Raw genomic sequence first — 14,611 nt, forward strand, 5'->3', positions numbered from 1 at the left:
TTGGTATGTTGCATTTATTGATTTTTGGATATTGTACCAACCTTGCATCTCCAGAATAAATTCCACTTGATTATGGTGTATGATCTTTTTATTGTATTGTTGTATCCAGCTAATATTTGTTGTGGATTTTAGCATTTGTGTGCATCAGAGATATTGGCCTATGATTTTCTTTCCTTGTAGTGTCTCTATCTGGTTTTGAAATTAGAATAATGTTGGACTCATAAAATGAGCTTGGGAGTCTTCCCTCCTCTGAATTTTTTGGAATAATTTGAGAAGAATAGGTGTTGGTTCTTATTTGAATATTTGGTAAAATTCATCTGTGAAGCCATATGGTCCAGGACTTTTGTTTGTTGGGAGTTTTTTTGTTTGTTTGTTTTTGTTTTGTTTTGTTTTTTACTGTTTCATTTTCACTAGTTGAAACCTGTCTATTCAAAATCTCTGATTCTTTTTTATAAAGTTTCAGAAGATTGGATGTTTCTATGGATTTATTTATTTCTTCCAAATTGTCCAATTTGTTGACATACAGTTGCTTGTAATATTTTTCTACAATTCTTTTATTTCTTTGGTGTCAGTTGTTACTTCTCTTCTTTCATTTCTGATTTTATTTCTTTGGGTCCTTCTCTCTTTTTTGCCTGATGAGTCTGATTATAGGATTGTCAATCTTGTTTATCTTTTCAAAAAAAATCAGCTCTTAGTTTAGTTGATCTTTTATATTGTGGGGGTTTTTTACTCTATTTCATCTCTAATTATTATGTACTGTCTTCTACTCACGTTAGGCTTTGTTTGTTGTTCTTTTTCCAGTTTCTTTTAGTTTAAAGTTCGATTTCTTGTTTCTTGAGGTAGGCCTGTGAATTTCCCTCTTAGGTCTGCTTTCACTGTGTCCCAGAGATTTTGAATTGCTGTGTTCTCATTTTCATTAGTTTCAAGATATCTTTTGATTTCTTCCTTAATCCCATTGTTAACTCATTCATTGTTTAGTAATAAGTTATTTATCCTCCATGTCTTTGTTTTTCAGTTTTTTCTTGTCCTTGATTTCTAATTTCATACCATTATGATCTGAAAAGATGCTTGATATGATTTCAATATTCTTAAATTTACTGAGACTTGTTATGTGTCCTAACATGTGGTCTATCCTAAAAAATGTTCCATGTACACTTGAAAGATGTATATTCTGCTGCTTTGAAGTGAAATGCTCTAAAGATATCAATTAAATACATTTAATCTAGTGTGTCATTTAAGGCCACTCTCCCTTTGTTGATTTTCTGTCTGGAAGATCTATCCATTGATGTCAATGAGGTGTTAAATCTTCTACTATGATTGTATTACTGTTCATTTCTCCCTTTATGTCCATCCAGATTAGCTTTACATATTTCTTTGCTCCTATGTTGGGTACATAAATATTTATCAAGGGTTATATCCTCTTGTTGGATTGTTCTCTATATCAGTATGTAGTGTCCTTCTTTGTCTTTTACTATAGCCTTTGTTTTATTTTTAAAATATTTTTTATTGATTCTTTAGAGAGAGAAAGGAAGGGAGAGGGAGTGAGAATCATTAATGTGAGAGAGAAACATCAATTGCTACCTCTTGCATGCCCCCTACTGGGGATCAAGCATGCAACGCGGGCATGTGGCCTGACCAAGAATTGAACCAGCAACCTTTGGGTGCACAGGACAATGCCCAATCAACTGATCCACACCAGCTAGGGCTAAAACCTTTGTTTTAATGTCTATTTTGTCAGATATAAGTATTGCTACACAGCTTTTTTTTCCACTTCTATTTGCATCACATATCTTTTGTCATCCCTTTACTTTTAATCTGTGTGCATCTTTCTTTCTGATATGGGTCTTTTGTAGATAGCATATATGTGGGTCTGCTTTCTTATCCATTCAACTACTTTATATCTTTTGATTGAAGCATTTACATTTAAAGTGATTACTGATATATGTATTTATTGCCATCTTAATTTTTTAACTATGTTCCTCTGGTGGTGGTGGTAATGGTAGTGATGGTTCTTCTTCTTCTTCTTCTTCTTCTTCTTCTTCTTCTTCTACTTCTTCTTCCTCCTCCTCCTCCTCCTCTTCTTTCTTTTTCTTCTTGTTCAAGCAGGCCCTTTAACATTTCTTATAATACTCAATTGGTGTTAACAAACTCCTTTAGCTTTTTTTAAAAACCTGAAAATCTCTTTATTTTTCCTTTAATTTTAACTGATAACATTGCTGGGTAAAGCAGTCTTGGGTGTAGGTCCTTGCTTTTCATCACTTGTAATATTTAATGCCATTTCCTTCTGGTCTGAAATGTTTCTGTTAAGATATCAGCGGACAGTCTTATGGGAGCATCCTTCCAGGTAACTATTTTTATCTTATGGCTTTTAACATTCTTTCTTTGTCTTTAACATTTACCCTTTTAATTATGCTGTGTCTTGGTGTAGGTCCCTTTGGGTTCAACTTCTTTGATACTCCATATGCTTCCTGAACTTATATGTGTTTTTTTTTACTTTACCGGGCTAGAGAAGTTTTCTCTCTCTTCTCCTTCTGGTACACCTATGATGCAGATGCTGTTATGCTTCATATTGTCCTAAAGATCCCTAAAACTATCCTCATTTTTAAATTCTTTTGTTTTTTACTACCATGATTGAATGTTTCTTTCTACCTCGTCTTCCAAATACGATCCTTGATCCTCCGCTTTATCCAACTACTGTTTATTCCTTCCAGTGTATTCTTGATGTCAGATATTATATTCTTTATTTCTGACTGGTCTCTTTATATGTTCTCTATGGCATTTTTAATGTAATTATCACTGAGTTCTTGAGAATCATTATAATCATTACTTTGAACTCTATCTGATAAAATATTTGACTCCATCTCCTTTAGCTCTTTCACTGAAGATTTCTTGTTCTTTTATTTGGGGTCTGTTTCTTTGTCTCCTCATTTTGATCAACTCCTTGTGTTTCTATGTATTAGATAGATATGTTATGATTCCCAGTCTTAGTGCTCAGTGGGGTAGCCTTATACTGTAGGTGTTCTGTGGGATCTAGTGGTGCAATCTTCTTGATCACATGAGCTTTATGCTCTAGGAATGTCCCTTGTGTGTGTTATGTGAGCTGTCCTATTATAATTGAGTCTTGATTGCTATTGGCCCATTGGTACCTGAGATCAACTCTCTGACTAGCTGACTATGAGACTGAACCCAGACCATGGCTTGGGAGCTGTTAAGTGGGTGCTGACCACATGAAATAGATTTCACTTCAGCAGGGTTTGGTGCCTGCCAAGACCTCTTGTTGTATATGCTCTTTGTGAAGCTTATTGGATCCTGTTCTGATATTGTCTGAAGCTGGCCACTGGGTGTGTTGGTTCTGGGCCTTTTGGGAAGGACTCTGGTACAGGTCAATGTCAGACGAAGTCTGTGTCTGGCACTCAGCTGCCTGTTTGGAACTACAAGCTATTCACAGTTGTGGCTGCCTCTGCAGGGCTTGAGTGCACAGGGTTTTTCCCACACTGGGTCCAGGGGCAGGTCAACAAATGTCCCAAGTGACCCTGAGATCCACCTCCACCTATCTCTGCCCGCTGGCTGCCTGTTAGGCTCAGTAACTGAAACAGCCTCTGTCAAAGTAGTGAGAATTCGGCTGAGGGAGCTCTCCCACAGGGGGAAGTGCTGGTTGGGCTTCAGGGAAGGTGATGGGTGTGGTTCCCCAGAGCTACACAATTCAGTGTGTCCCTTAGTAGCGCAAAGTCACTAGGAATCAGGCATTTGGGGCATCCAGAACATGGAGTTGTGTTTGCTGGAAGCCAAGAGGGTAGTTCTATCAGATCTCCTCTGAGATTAACCCTGAGGTAGTCGCCATGCATGACAGTGCTGATTTCCCTCAGGATTGACCCCCACTACCACTCTTTGCTACTAGATTTATAACCAGACTCAAGGCTACTAAAGGTGCGGTACAAAGCATGACCCATGAGGATGTACACTACACTCCAAAAGAACTACTTTAGTTTTCCAATTTATACAGGCAGAATTCCTAGGAATACGTGCAGGGATACTAAAAATTGAGGAAAATGGTGAAAGGAACATAAAGTCATATAAGGCCAAATTTGTTGATATGAACCCACTAAGAAGATATTCTGCATTTACAGTTGCAATTCTCCGGGAATTAGAAAGGCTTTAACAGTTTGGTTGGTTGGATTAAATAAGGGTGAGAAGGTGGCCAGTGAGTTAGCTAGAAATGCCAAACCTGCACTGGATTACTGTAGAGGAAAGAATTCAAAGGTTTAGGGAGATTGAAATGTTAGAGTGAATTTGTCATTTCATTTAAGACCTACTCACCCACCTTGGGAGGATCCAGGAATGACATTCAAGCCCTACTTCACATTTGTGTCCCCCCTCCACTAAAATTTATATGTGGAAATTCTAACTCCCAGTAACCTTACATGGAGATTGGATTCTTACAGAGATAATCAAGCTAAAATGAGGTCTTTAGGGTGGGTCCTAATCTGATATGACTCAGGTCTTTAGAAAAGAGGAAATTTGGACATAGCACACACACAGAGAGAAAATATGATGTGAAGAGACACAAGGAGATGGTGATCTACAAACTAAGGAGGTAGGCCTGACACAGATTCTCCCTCACAGTCCTCAGAAAGTACCAGCTCTGCCGATACCTTGATTTCAGACTCACAACTGCCAGACAATGAATTTCTGTTGTTTGTGCCACTCATTTTGTGGGGCTTTGTTACAGGAACTCTAGAAAACTAATATAACAAGCATCCCAAAAATGCTATTTTTAGTACTACTGCATTTTGAAAAGAATAGAATCATTGAATACCTGTCAAATGCATTGAAAGCTTTTGTAGGTGCTAGGAAAGCAGCTGCCCACCACTGATATCATATCATAGATGCACTACTTTTATATTCAGGAATAAGCAAGGAGAACTTCCTGTGGGCTTCCTAAATTTTTTGGTTGTCCACTTACCTCTGTCATCCTCTATCATCTCTTGTTTTAGATAGGGTTTGCTATCTTTTTTCTGTTTGGTCTCTAGTTTGCCCCACGTAAACTAATTTTGTTTTCCAAAAATCACAATAAAAAGAGGGTTGGTTAATTCCATCATATACTTGGTTCTTTAGACAAAGTTTTTCATAATAAAAATTTCCACCTATTCAGGAATAATACATGCACACATGGGAAAGAATGACATTCAAGCTCTCCTTTGCATTCTTCTCATTTCTTACTGATTCTTCAGCATTTCGAATGTAATAAAGATACACACTGAGAATCTGTACTTCAAGAAAGACATCTTGAATTGCCTTCTTAGAACCCTTCATTCTTCATCATTAGTTGAAGCTTTGGAAGGACACAATCTGCTTAAGTGCAATTATAGGATGTTTCCTCTGAGCCTCTTTCTAGACAGCTTTTCAGCTCAGCTCTTATATCCTTCTCAGGTCTGTCAAACCAAGATATTTTGCTGGCAGAGTGTTAATTTATATCTACTCTATTCGTGAAAACAAAATGATTATATCCTCATGTGTTTGAAAGTGGGTAACAGAGCACCATTAGAAGTCAGAAACTAAGATTTATTAATCCACAAGCTGGAATCACATCTTATAAAATGTTTTTTAAAATATTTCGAAGAGCACTGATCTCCACTTCCTAATAGATATTGAACAAAAGGCTACCAAAAACCATAAGATGCATGTAAATAAAAATACAGGCTCCCAAGTTTTAGTGAAGTTCTGAGCTTTAATGAACTCAGAAGCATAAAAGTTACAAACTTATAAAAACATCATTTGAAAAATTAATTACTTATATTGCTTTCATATTTGTTTTTAAGTTTGCAGAACAAATTTTTATTTGTTTAATCTTTATTGTTGAAAGCATTATATATATATATATATCCCCTTTTTCCCTTCTATTGACCCCTTCTAGTCCCTTCCCCCACACCAAGGCCTTCACTACCCTATTGTCTGTGTACATGGGTTATGCATACATGCATACAAGTTCTTTGGTTCATCTCTTCCCACCCACTCACCCACACCCGCCTTTCCTCTGAGATTCTACAGGATATTCCATGCTTCTATGTCTCTGGATCTATTTTGTTTATCAGTTTATTTTGTGAAGAACAAATTTTTCATTTCAGTCACGCTGCAGAGGAAAATTTTTTTAAATTACATAATAAATTATTATTCCAGATACACAATTCTAAACAAGTACAAAAGAAATGGAAATACGTTTCAAATGGTATCTCTCTTACATTTGTAAGCATTTGTTTTCCTGGAGTTATAAAATCCTCAAATACCTCACAAAAACTTTTGGGACCCCAGGTTATTAATTCACTTTTTTCCCCCTTTATCAAGTCCTTTTCTCCAATAGTATCATATAATTTTTGTTTTCATAGTAAGAAAATTTTTTATTTTTCAACATTAAATGTAGCACATAGCAGATAGATTTTGTAGTTGCCAATTAAAAGACATTGTTCAGCAACTGCCCTGCATGATAAACAATCCTTCTCTTTCTATAGCACATCAAAGTGTATTTCTATTAGAATTCCTCTAACATACTCATCACCAAATTGTTACCCTGGGACTTCATTGAATTTGTTTACACTTTATATCTGTTATTATAGCTGAAGGCCAAGCTTAAAATCTAGGTAGAGAAAGAAAATGTGAGGTTTCTCCTGTAAAGAATATTGGAAAAGAGACATCAAAGGCACAATTTTGCTCCTCAATCTGTTCAATCTAACTTAGTTTACAGTTAAAGAATGATTTTAATTGTCAAACTTTTAAATTTTATTAAATGTTGTGGCAATGCATCAAATGAATTCCAGACCTATATAAATACGCAGGCAGCTGTTTGCAATTTGCATTTTTATCAGTTGTGAAAGAGTACAATGTACTTCCTGCATCTTATTTTCAGAATTTGCATTTATCATCTTTGGCTACCCAGTATACAGTAGGGAGTACTTGAATATCTCATTCTTTGAATTTTCATTTTTGATTATAAATCAAATGATGTCTGGGACTTTTCTTTTTCATTTTTCTCTTCTCTCAACCTGCAGGTTTACTTGCTCCCATTTCTTCTTGGCTCTAGTAAAACAAAAAAAAAACATTTCAATTAGTTTTTTTCAGCAATCTTTAAAGTACTGACATGTTGCATGTCTTTTGCTAATTACCATAAATCTAAACGCAAAACAAAAATGAAACTATTGTTTTAATTCATAAGTTGTCTGAAGCCCATTCAAACTAATTCCACCTTCTTTCTGAAGTTTACTGCGTTTTGGATTTGGATGGAGGACTGGGAAGGAATGGAAAAATACTATATATAAGGCTACACCATGGAGCAGCCAGAATGAGCAGAATGAATGTTCCATCCTATGGCGTCAGTACCGCCAGCCACACCAGCTATGTCTCTATCAGAAAGGACATGTGGCCTCAAGGAAGGCTGGCAATGAGAAAAACATCTCTGATTGCCTTCAGCAACTTCCCTCAATTCCTAACACGCATTTTCCTCTCCTATTGCATTATCTTCATAGCAGCCAATGACATTTTTCCCAAAAGGCTCCTCTTGCCCATTTATATTTCTGTGGCCTTGGCTCGCAGATTTTTTTTAGAAGAATAGACTAGTGGCAGCTGGTGTGTTCTGCTGCCTGTTTCTAGCAGTCCATCTGCCCACTGGGAAATGCTGAAATCGCTCCTCTGTGCCCTAGCAGGAGGGGCAGGGGAGGAAATACCAGCTAATCTTTCTCTCTTACTCTGGTGATGAAAACAACTGGCATGGATAAGAGTTTAAGGGTCACAAATTCCCCAGTCAAAAGCTTGGGAAAATAAAAAAACTAATTTTATTTTTTACAACTGGTTTTGATTTTTTGACTGTAAGTCCCCATTTTGCCTGATGTAAAACTTATTGGTACTTGGCACAAAAACTTTATCAAACTCAGTGATTTCTTAGTTAATTCATATTTATATTTCAATCACATTCATATTTGAAATTCTTTCTCAGGGTTTTTCTCCCTCCCACATCTCCCTGCTGCTTATCCTAATTTCTAGGGTTGGGACAGGGAAGAATGTTTGCTGTTCTGTGACAACTGGGAAGAGAAACACTATTTCAAAAATCTCGTGTCTCAATAAGATTTGGACCATGTGCTGGGAATGGTGGCCCAAATACACAGACGAAGGTTTCTCAATCTTGAATGTGCATCCTGGGGATTTTGTTAAATGCAGCTTCTGATTCAGCAGGTGTGAGACGGAGATTCCACATTTCTAACAGGTTTCTAGGTCAGTGATGGCGAACCTATGACACGCGTGCCAGAGGTGACACGCAAACTCATTTTTTTGGTTGATTTTTCTTTGTTAAATGGGCATTTAAATATATAAAATAAATATCAACAATACAAATCTTTGTTTTACTATGGTTGCAAATATCAAAAAATTTCTATATGTGACACGGCACCAGAGTTAAGTTAAGGTTTTTCAAAATGCTGACACGCCGAGCTCAAAAGGTTCACCATCACTGTTCTAGGTGATGTCGTTGCTGGAGGTCCTCAAGTCATACTTCAAGGAACAAGGGTTTGATTGGTGGATAATAGCAGAGCAATCTGTTGAGGTTCCAGCTGAGCTCTCCCCTCCAATAGGACCTAACCAAAAAGGTATCTTCCTGCTGCTACCAGTCCCAGCCAGGAGGCTTTGTGTAGACTCACTTGTCCTCTCTCCAAGAAACTCACTCTCATTGAAACTCACAGGAATAGGTGATGCTCTCCTAAGCAGACGTGGAGTTGGGAAATTTCAAGTAGTCTCCAACCCTTTCATCGTAGACATGGCTTGCCCTGCAGCCAAGCCACCACCAGATGGCATTGAGAAATTCTCTTCAAAGCTTCCCCCACCCCAACCCCTCCCCACCCCAACCCCTCCAGAGTTGCCTCTGGGAAGTGTACTGCAGATCCACTTTATGCCCAGGTTCTTATAAACTTCAAGGGAGATTCTATCATTGGTCTTTCTACACCTGGGTCCTGGCATAGCTGAGGTGGTGAGAGAAAAGAAGAAGGGGCCAAAGAGTGGCTTCACATTGTATCTAGTCTCCTGCTGCTTCTCCAGGCCCTCGTTATAACTCTCCAGGGTTGAAAGAAAAGAAGTGGTTTTGTTAGTTCACATCCTGTCACATCCCCTTTCCCCTGCTGTGCATGGGTGGTGCATGCTTCATGGTCTCAACTTAAAGTCATCCACCCCCTCTCCAAAATCCTTCTGTAATTCATGTTTAACTATCTGGGATGGGAGGGAGAAGGCTGCTGGAATAAAAGAGCAGTTACTGGGACGGTGCATGGGTGAAAAGTACATCCCTTAATGCTCCAAATAACTCCCACCCACAAGGAAACCATGGGAGAAAATTGTGTGACTCAACAATCTGTGGTTTTATCCAGGATTTCCACTGACTTTTCACTTCCTTCCCCCTAAAATTAAGTGCCATCATATGTAAAAACCGATACAAAATTAAGAGAAAATATAGTCAAATTGTGCTGCAATAGAATTTTCTTGCAATGCAATATGTTTGGGGAAGAAATGGGAAAAAGGAAAAAACAATTGACTCCAGTACATATATATACAAGCAAGTCTGCGTACTATGTCATTGCTGCACTCAAAGGAGTTTAGAGAAATACTGCTTTAGAAAATCCTAGCTATTTACTTTGGAAAGGGGACAGTTTCTAGTCTGGATATGTTCTAGTTCATTCTGGAAAGCTCTTGTATAAAAGCGTATGCATTTCAGATGATTCTGAAAATTCTAGGCTACTGATCTAGGAATTCCCTCTCTATAATTTTTCCTGAAACGTTCAATTTTCTGAGAAATAAACTGAAACCATTTTACCTTGTGTGGTTTTCCAAACCTACTCAGCCAGCCCCAGAATAAGCCAGGAGAAGACATCAAGATTTTTAGCCAAAAGACCATCTGAGGTTGGGTCTATAAGCCTCTGCCCTGGGAGATTCCAAGGGTCCCACCCCTTCTCAGAGAAAAGAACACAACGATGGGAAACCACAGTCATTATGAATCTCCCGACCTGAAAACTGTATCTTAGGGGACCTATAAGTCTCCACCAGCCAATATTTGTTGATGGTGAACAGAGTAGGGCTTTAATACTTTGTTTCAAAAATATGGTTTTATATATTTGCTTTGTGGTTCAACAAAGAATGCATCTTAAGATGTTATATAATCCTGCAGCTGCTATGCTTGTAGCTAAGGAGAGAAATATGTCAAAAGATTTTTGGTAACACATAAAAGTAGGCAAAGTAGAACACAGTAAAACAAAGCAAAATTAAATTGCTAATACAAAAAGATCTATGAAACTCCAAGTAATGATGTTCATATATATCATGAAATTGTTCAAATTTCCTAAATTATGTTCCTTGAGCTTAAAAACTTGTCATTCATTCTTAGGATTGTATAATGTATTAAATATTAGTAAAAGTTTACCTGTATATATCTTTTGAGTTTTTGAATATGCTTTTGAAAAAGGAATTCTTTTTCGCCAAGCTGATCCATTATATGGTGTTGACATATACTTATCTGAGAGAGAGAAAAAAAGAAGACTGAGTTAAATATTGTATAATTTTAAAATCATATTCTAGGAGTTTTTCAAATTTATAAACCTCTCAGAGATATAATTCTCTAATTCATGTTACCATTTCAAAGCTAAGGGATCAGTGACAAAAATGAGCTTATTACGACTATTTAAGTTATCAATGAACATGGGTACACATTCTCTTAATTGGCTGTCCAGGTCCTCAAATAAGACTGTCTGCCTTGAGACTAAGCTAGAGGAGAAAATAGTATCTGAATGAGATAAAAAATATTTCTTTGCCTTGTTTAACTATGATTTTTCATGCAATTCTGCTAATATTTTTAGAAAGGAAGGAAGGACCGGGCCAGCAGGGGAGGAGACGCCCAAAGGTAGGAAGGAAGGAAGAATGAAGTAGGAGATACAGCTCTACTCCCTTTTCCCTCCATGAAGTGACTCCCATGATAGCAGATTGCTCTACCATAGAGAACTTACTGTTCCAGGAAACCAAAGCATGTATATACTAACTTGGTCTTAAAATATCTATTGAGAGCTCTATATTTAACTCTCATCTAGCAATGTTGCATTTGGGTTTCCAAGTATGACTATGCAACTGTGATTCTCAACGCCTGGTCCAAAATACTAAAAATGGGTTTGCTCTTTCTCTTGTTGACATTTGCACTAATGATGCAAAGGGATTAGTGAGTATAACAGTGGCCACCCTAACACAAATATAGACAATGGCACAAAACTATTCTGGAAGTCACTGTATTCTTCACAGCCACTTACGAACAGGGAACTATAAAAAAATTAGTAATAATGTCATGATAGTAAGAAATAAAATTAAAAGCCTTTTTATTAACCTAAGAGTATCCTTATTTTTACATCATTCTGTTTGAAAACAGAAGAACAACAACTTTAAAAAGTTAAATTCAATTTAAATTGTAAAACAAAGATCCTAAGTGAGACATAGAGTTTTCACTCATGTTGCACAAAGTACACAACATTCAGAACTCCACTGATCAGGCTGTGAACAGAGGAAAATGTAAGCATGCAGTTTTAGGGAATTGAGTGGCCTTTTCTTAGTTGAGAAAAGTTAAACCCAACTTTGAAAAAGCAAAATTCGTCTGAGACAGGAAGAAAAAGAGATTTCTTCCCTCCTCCCTTGGGGCCTTGTACTTCCTGACATATACCATGATTTTGCCTATTATGTGATGAAATGATTTAGAAGCAATCTGGGCATGGTGGGAGAGACAAGAGCTTGTCAAAAATATTGCAGTTAACCCTCAAACTAACCCTTTCAGAAAGTAATCACGAAGATCTAGAGAAAAGGCAAGGCATGGGCCTGAAATGATCCTTGAACAATGCAGTTAGTGCAACAAGGAAATGTCAAGCATCTGCCAACAGCCCTCAAGAGGGAAATAAAGCTATCCAGGGGGAGCAAAGTGCAGTGCTCTGAGACACAGAGCTAGGAAGCTTCAGTGCCCAGTCATCTGCACCAACTTATTTTTTTCCACAGCCTTTGAGTCACGTGCACTCCGGCATATGGAAGAATCCCTTCCACTGGCTTTCGCAGCTGGTGGTGATGACCTGGAAAAGGATAAGGGGAGTAGGTAGCAGCAAAGATTCATTGAGCCACCAGGAAATTCCAAGGGAAAGCAAACCACAGACCAGTAAATAAAGAGCCCCACCTGGACAGAGATTGAGTTTGGGTTCCTTGTTAGCGTTGACTTTATTGTAGAAGCCATGTGTGGGCCTGCTGCAGGGAGGTGCATTTAATGAGACAGTCCTGACAGCAGCATCCCTCTGAACGTGGATATAGGATGCATTCTCAGCATTTCTGTCTTTATTACTGCGATGGTAACTAGTTTTATTTTTTGGATTTGGGGTCTGTAGTGCTGTAAAAGAAAAAGGCGGGGGGGGGGGGGGGAGTGAGGAGAAAAGAAAGAGCTGGTTTCATACCAATTAATAACATTGGAAGACAATGCAAGCTAAAAGAACTAAGTTTATTGGAGTTAGGTTGACACCTAAAATAACACATTTCACAATTTGATTTTCAGGTATAAAATATTGTTTGATATTTAATATATTTTCAAATTACAATTTAGAAATATCAAATATAGAGACACTCTACCTCTCCGCATTCCTTGGCCAGGAAAGTTCTTTGGTTCATCATAAACCCATTTTCTTTTTTTCACGCCTTTAAAATGAGGCTTCCTCACTGGCTGGACATCATTCACTTAGAGGAAATACAAATTTTTACAGTTTTTTAAAAGATGCTTTCGTCTGAAAATTAGTGTAGGTGATAATTACATATCTGTGCATTCACATGCCACACAAGAGGAAAAAAATGATTCACCATCCTAATACTTTACTTTCCAGAACAAAGGGTGATTTATTTTTAAATAGCCTCCAAAAATCTATCTTGAAAATACATGAGAAAACGTTCAATAATTAGCATTCCTCAGAGAAAAATGCTTGTCTTCAAAGGAATGTGCGGATTCCTTTTAAAGAACATAAAATTGCATTCCAGACATAATTATGTGTCTATCTCATTACAATGTTATTACAAGTAGTTTTGGAATTGCTATTTTGAACATAAAACTTTTTATACATTTTTAGGCAAAACTATGACTTCTGAGGAAGTTGGATTAATGTAAAACACTTTTAGAGAATTTTACCTTTTCCTTTTAAGATCTTAAGAAGTTTTGAGTATAGACAGTTTAGTAAAACAAGACCAAGTGATCAGAATTTATAAGTATTAATATTACTAGATTATTCACTTCTTACTTGCATAATTTTTCATCAAAAATTTTATAGGCATGCTAAATTTTCCAGAAATTTTTAAGGTATATTTCTCCAGACACTCTTAAAATAATTTAGTAGAAAGGAGCATTCTTTGTTACTTCTCTGTAGAGCAGCGGTTCTCAATCTGTGGGTCGCGACCCCTTTGGCGGTCAAAGGACCCTTTCACAGGGGTCGCCTAAGGCCATCCTGCATATCAGATATTTACATTACGATTCATAACAGTAGCAACATTACAGTTATGAAGTAGCAACGAAAACAATTTTATGGTTGGGTCACAACATGAGGAACTGTATTTAAAGGGCCAGAAGGTTGAGAACCACTGCAGAGGGATCTGAGTATTCGCACGTAAGAAATGCACTGTGTGGATTGCATTGGCTCTCTACAGTGGACCGATACATGTCTTTGCCTTTGCTCTCAACCTCAGCTTAAGCATTAGGCCTTCAATGAGACAGATTCTCCGCCTCCTGTGCAAATATCACGCTCCACCCTTATTCTCATGCTCCTGCTCCTAGGTTTTGGAAACCATATTTTTACAAATGCCACTAAACTGAGCTTCTTGAGGGTAAAGCATCATAGTTCCCTTAGTGCTTCTCTGGGATCCAAGGATGATATATGGGTTCGATAATTGAAATAAGGGAAAGGAGAAAGGATGGAAGAAAACAGAGAGGAAGAGTCGTGGGTCTTAATTGTATCACAAAAAGTAGCTTAGAGTACTGAATGGCAAGGAGAAGCCAAATCAAGAAAAATAATCCAAAACATAATAAAAACCTATCATTGTATTCTAGTATGGGTTACATTAGAAGGGCAGCACTAATAAATCTTCTGAGAAGGTTGTATACTATTAATTTTAATACTTAAATTAAAATAGTGGGAAAGTATATTATTTACTAGGACCTACATCACAATTCATTGCCAAAGCTAGTAAAATAATGTTGTCTTTAATTCTTAATCTTGAATAATTTTTAAACCATCCTTTTTAAATTTCTTTTTTTAAGATTCTATTTCAAGTAAGCAAAACAAATCCATGGTAAGACAAATATATCTAAGGCCAAAAAGAGAGCTCTCACTTGAAGAGGGGTCCTCTCTGCACTTCAAACTGATATTCTCAGTAGCATTTAATACATGCGATGTAGGTGCTAGTCGGGTAGCTAGGGAACGCTTTGGATGAGGACTGTCCTTGTTGTTTTTTAAAGCAAATTAAAAAAATAAAACGTCAGTATTAGTAAAAGAAGTGTCTCGGTTAGTATTTCACTTTTCAAACATTATATGATGGG

At 37.2% G+C, this 14,611-nt stretch overlaps 1 protein-coding gene across 1 annotated transcript in view; it reads right to left on the reverse strand.

Annotated features, from left to right (window-relative positions):
- Window positions 1-7,045: 7,045 nt before the first annotated feature.
- Window positions 7,046-14,611, reverse strand: part of LOC102754584 (chromosome unknown open reading frame, human C12orf50) — a 31,298-nt gene continuing 23,732 nt past the window's right edge. Inside the window, exons 9-13 of the mRNA XM_006774731.1 lie at window positions 14,405-14,521; window positions 12,664-12,768; window positions 12,221-12,427; window positions 10,445-10,537; window positions 7,046-7,071 (exon numbers count right to left, since the gene is read on the reverse strand). Coding sequence (XP_006774794.1) covers window positions 7,046-7,071; window positions 10,445-10,537; window positions 12,221-12,427; window positions 12,664-12,768; window positions 14,405-14,521 — 548 coding nt within the window. The remainder of the gene's footprint in view (window positions 7,072-10,444; window positions 10,538-12,220; window positions 12,428-12,663; window positions 12,769-14,404; window positions 14,522-14,611) is intronic.

Source organism: Myotis davidii, unplaced genomic scaffold (genome assembly GCF_000327345.1).
Source record: "Myotis davidii unplaced genomic scaffold, ASM32734v1 scaffold108, whole genome shotgun sequence".
Taxonomy (NCBI): Eukaryota; Metazoa; Chordata; class Mammalia; order Chiroptera; family Vespertilionidae; genus Myotis; species Myotis davidii.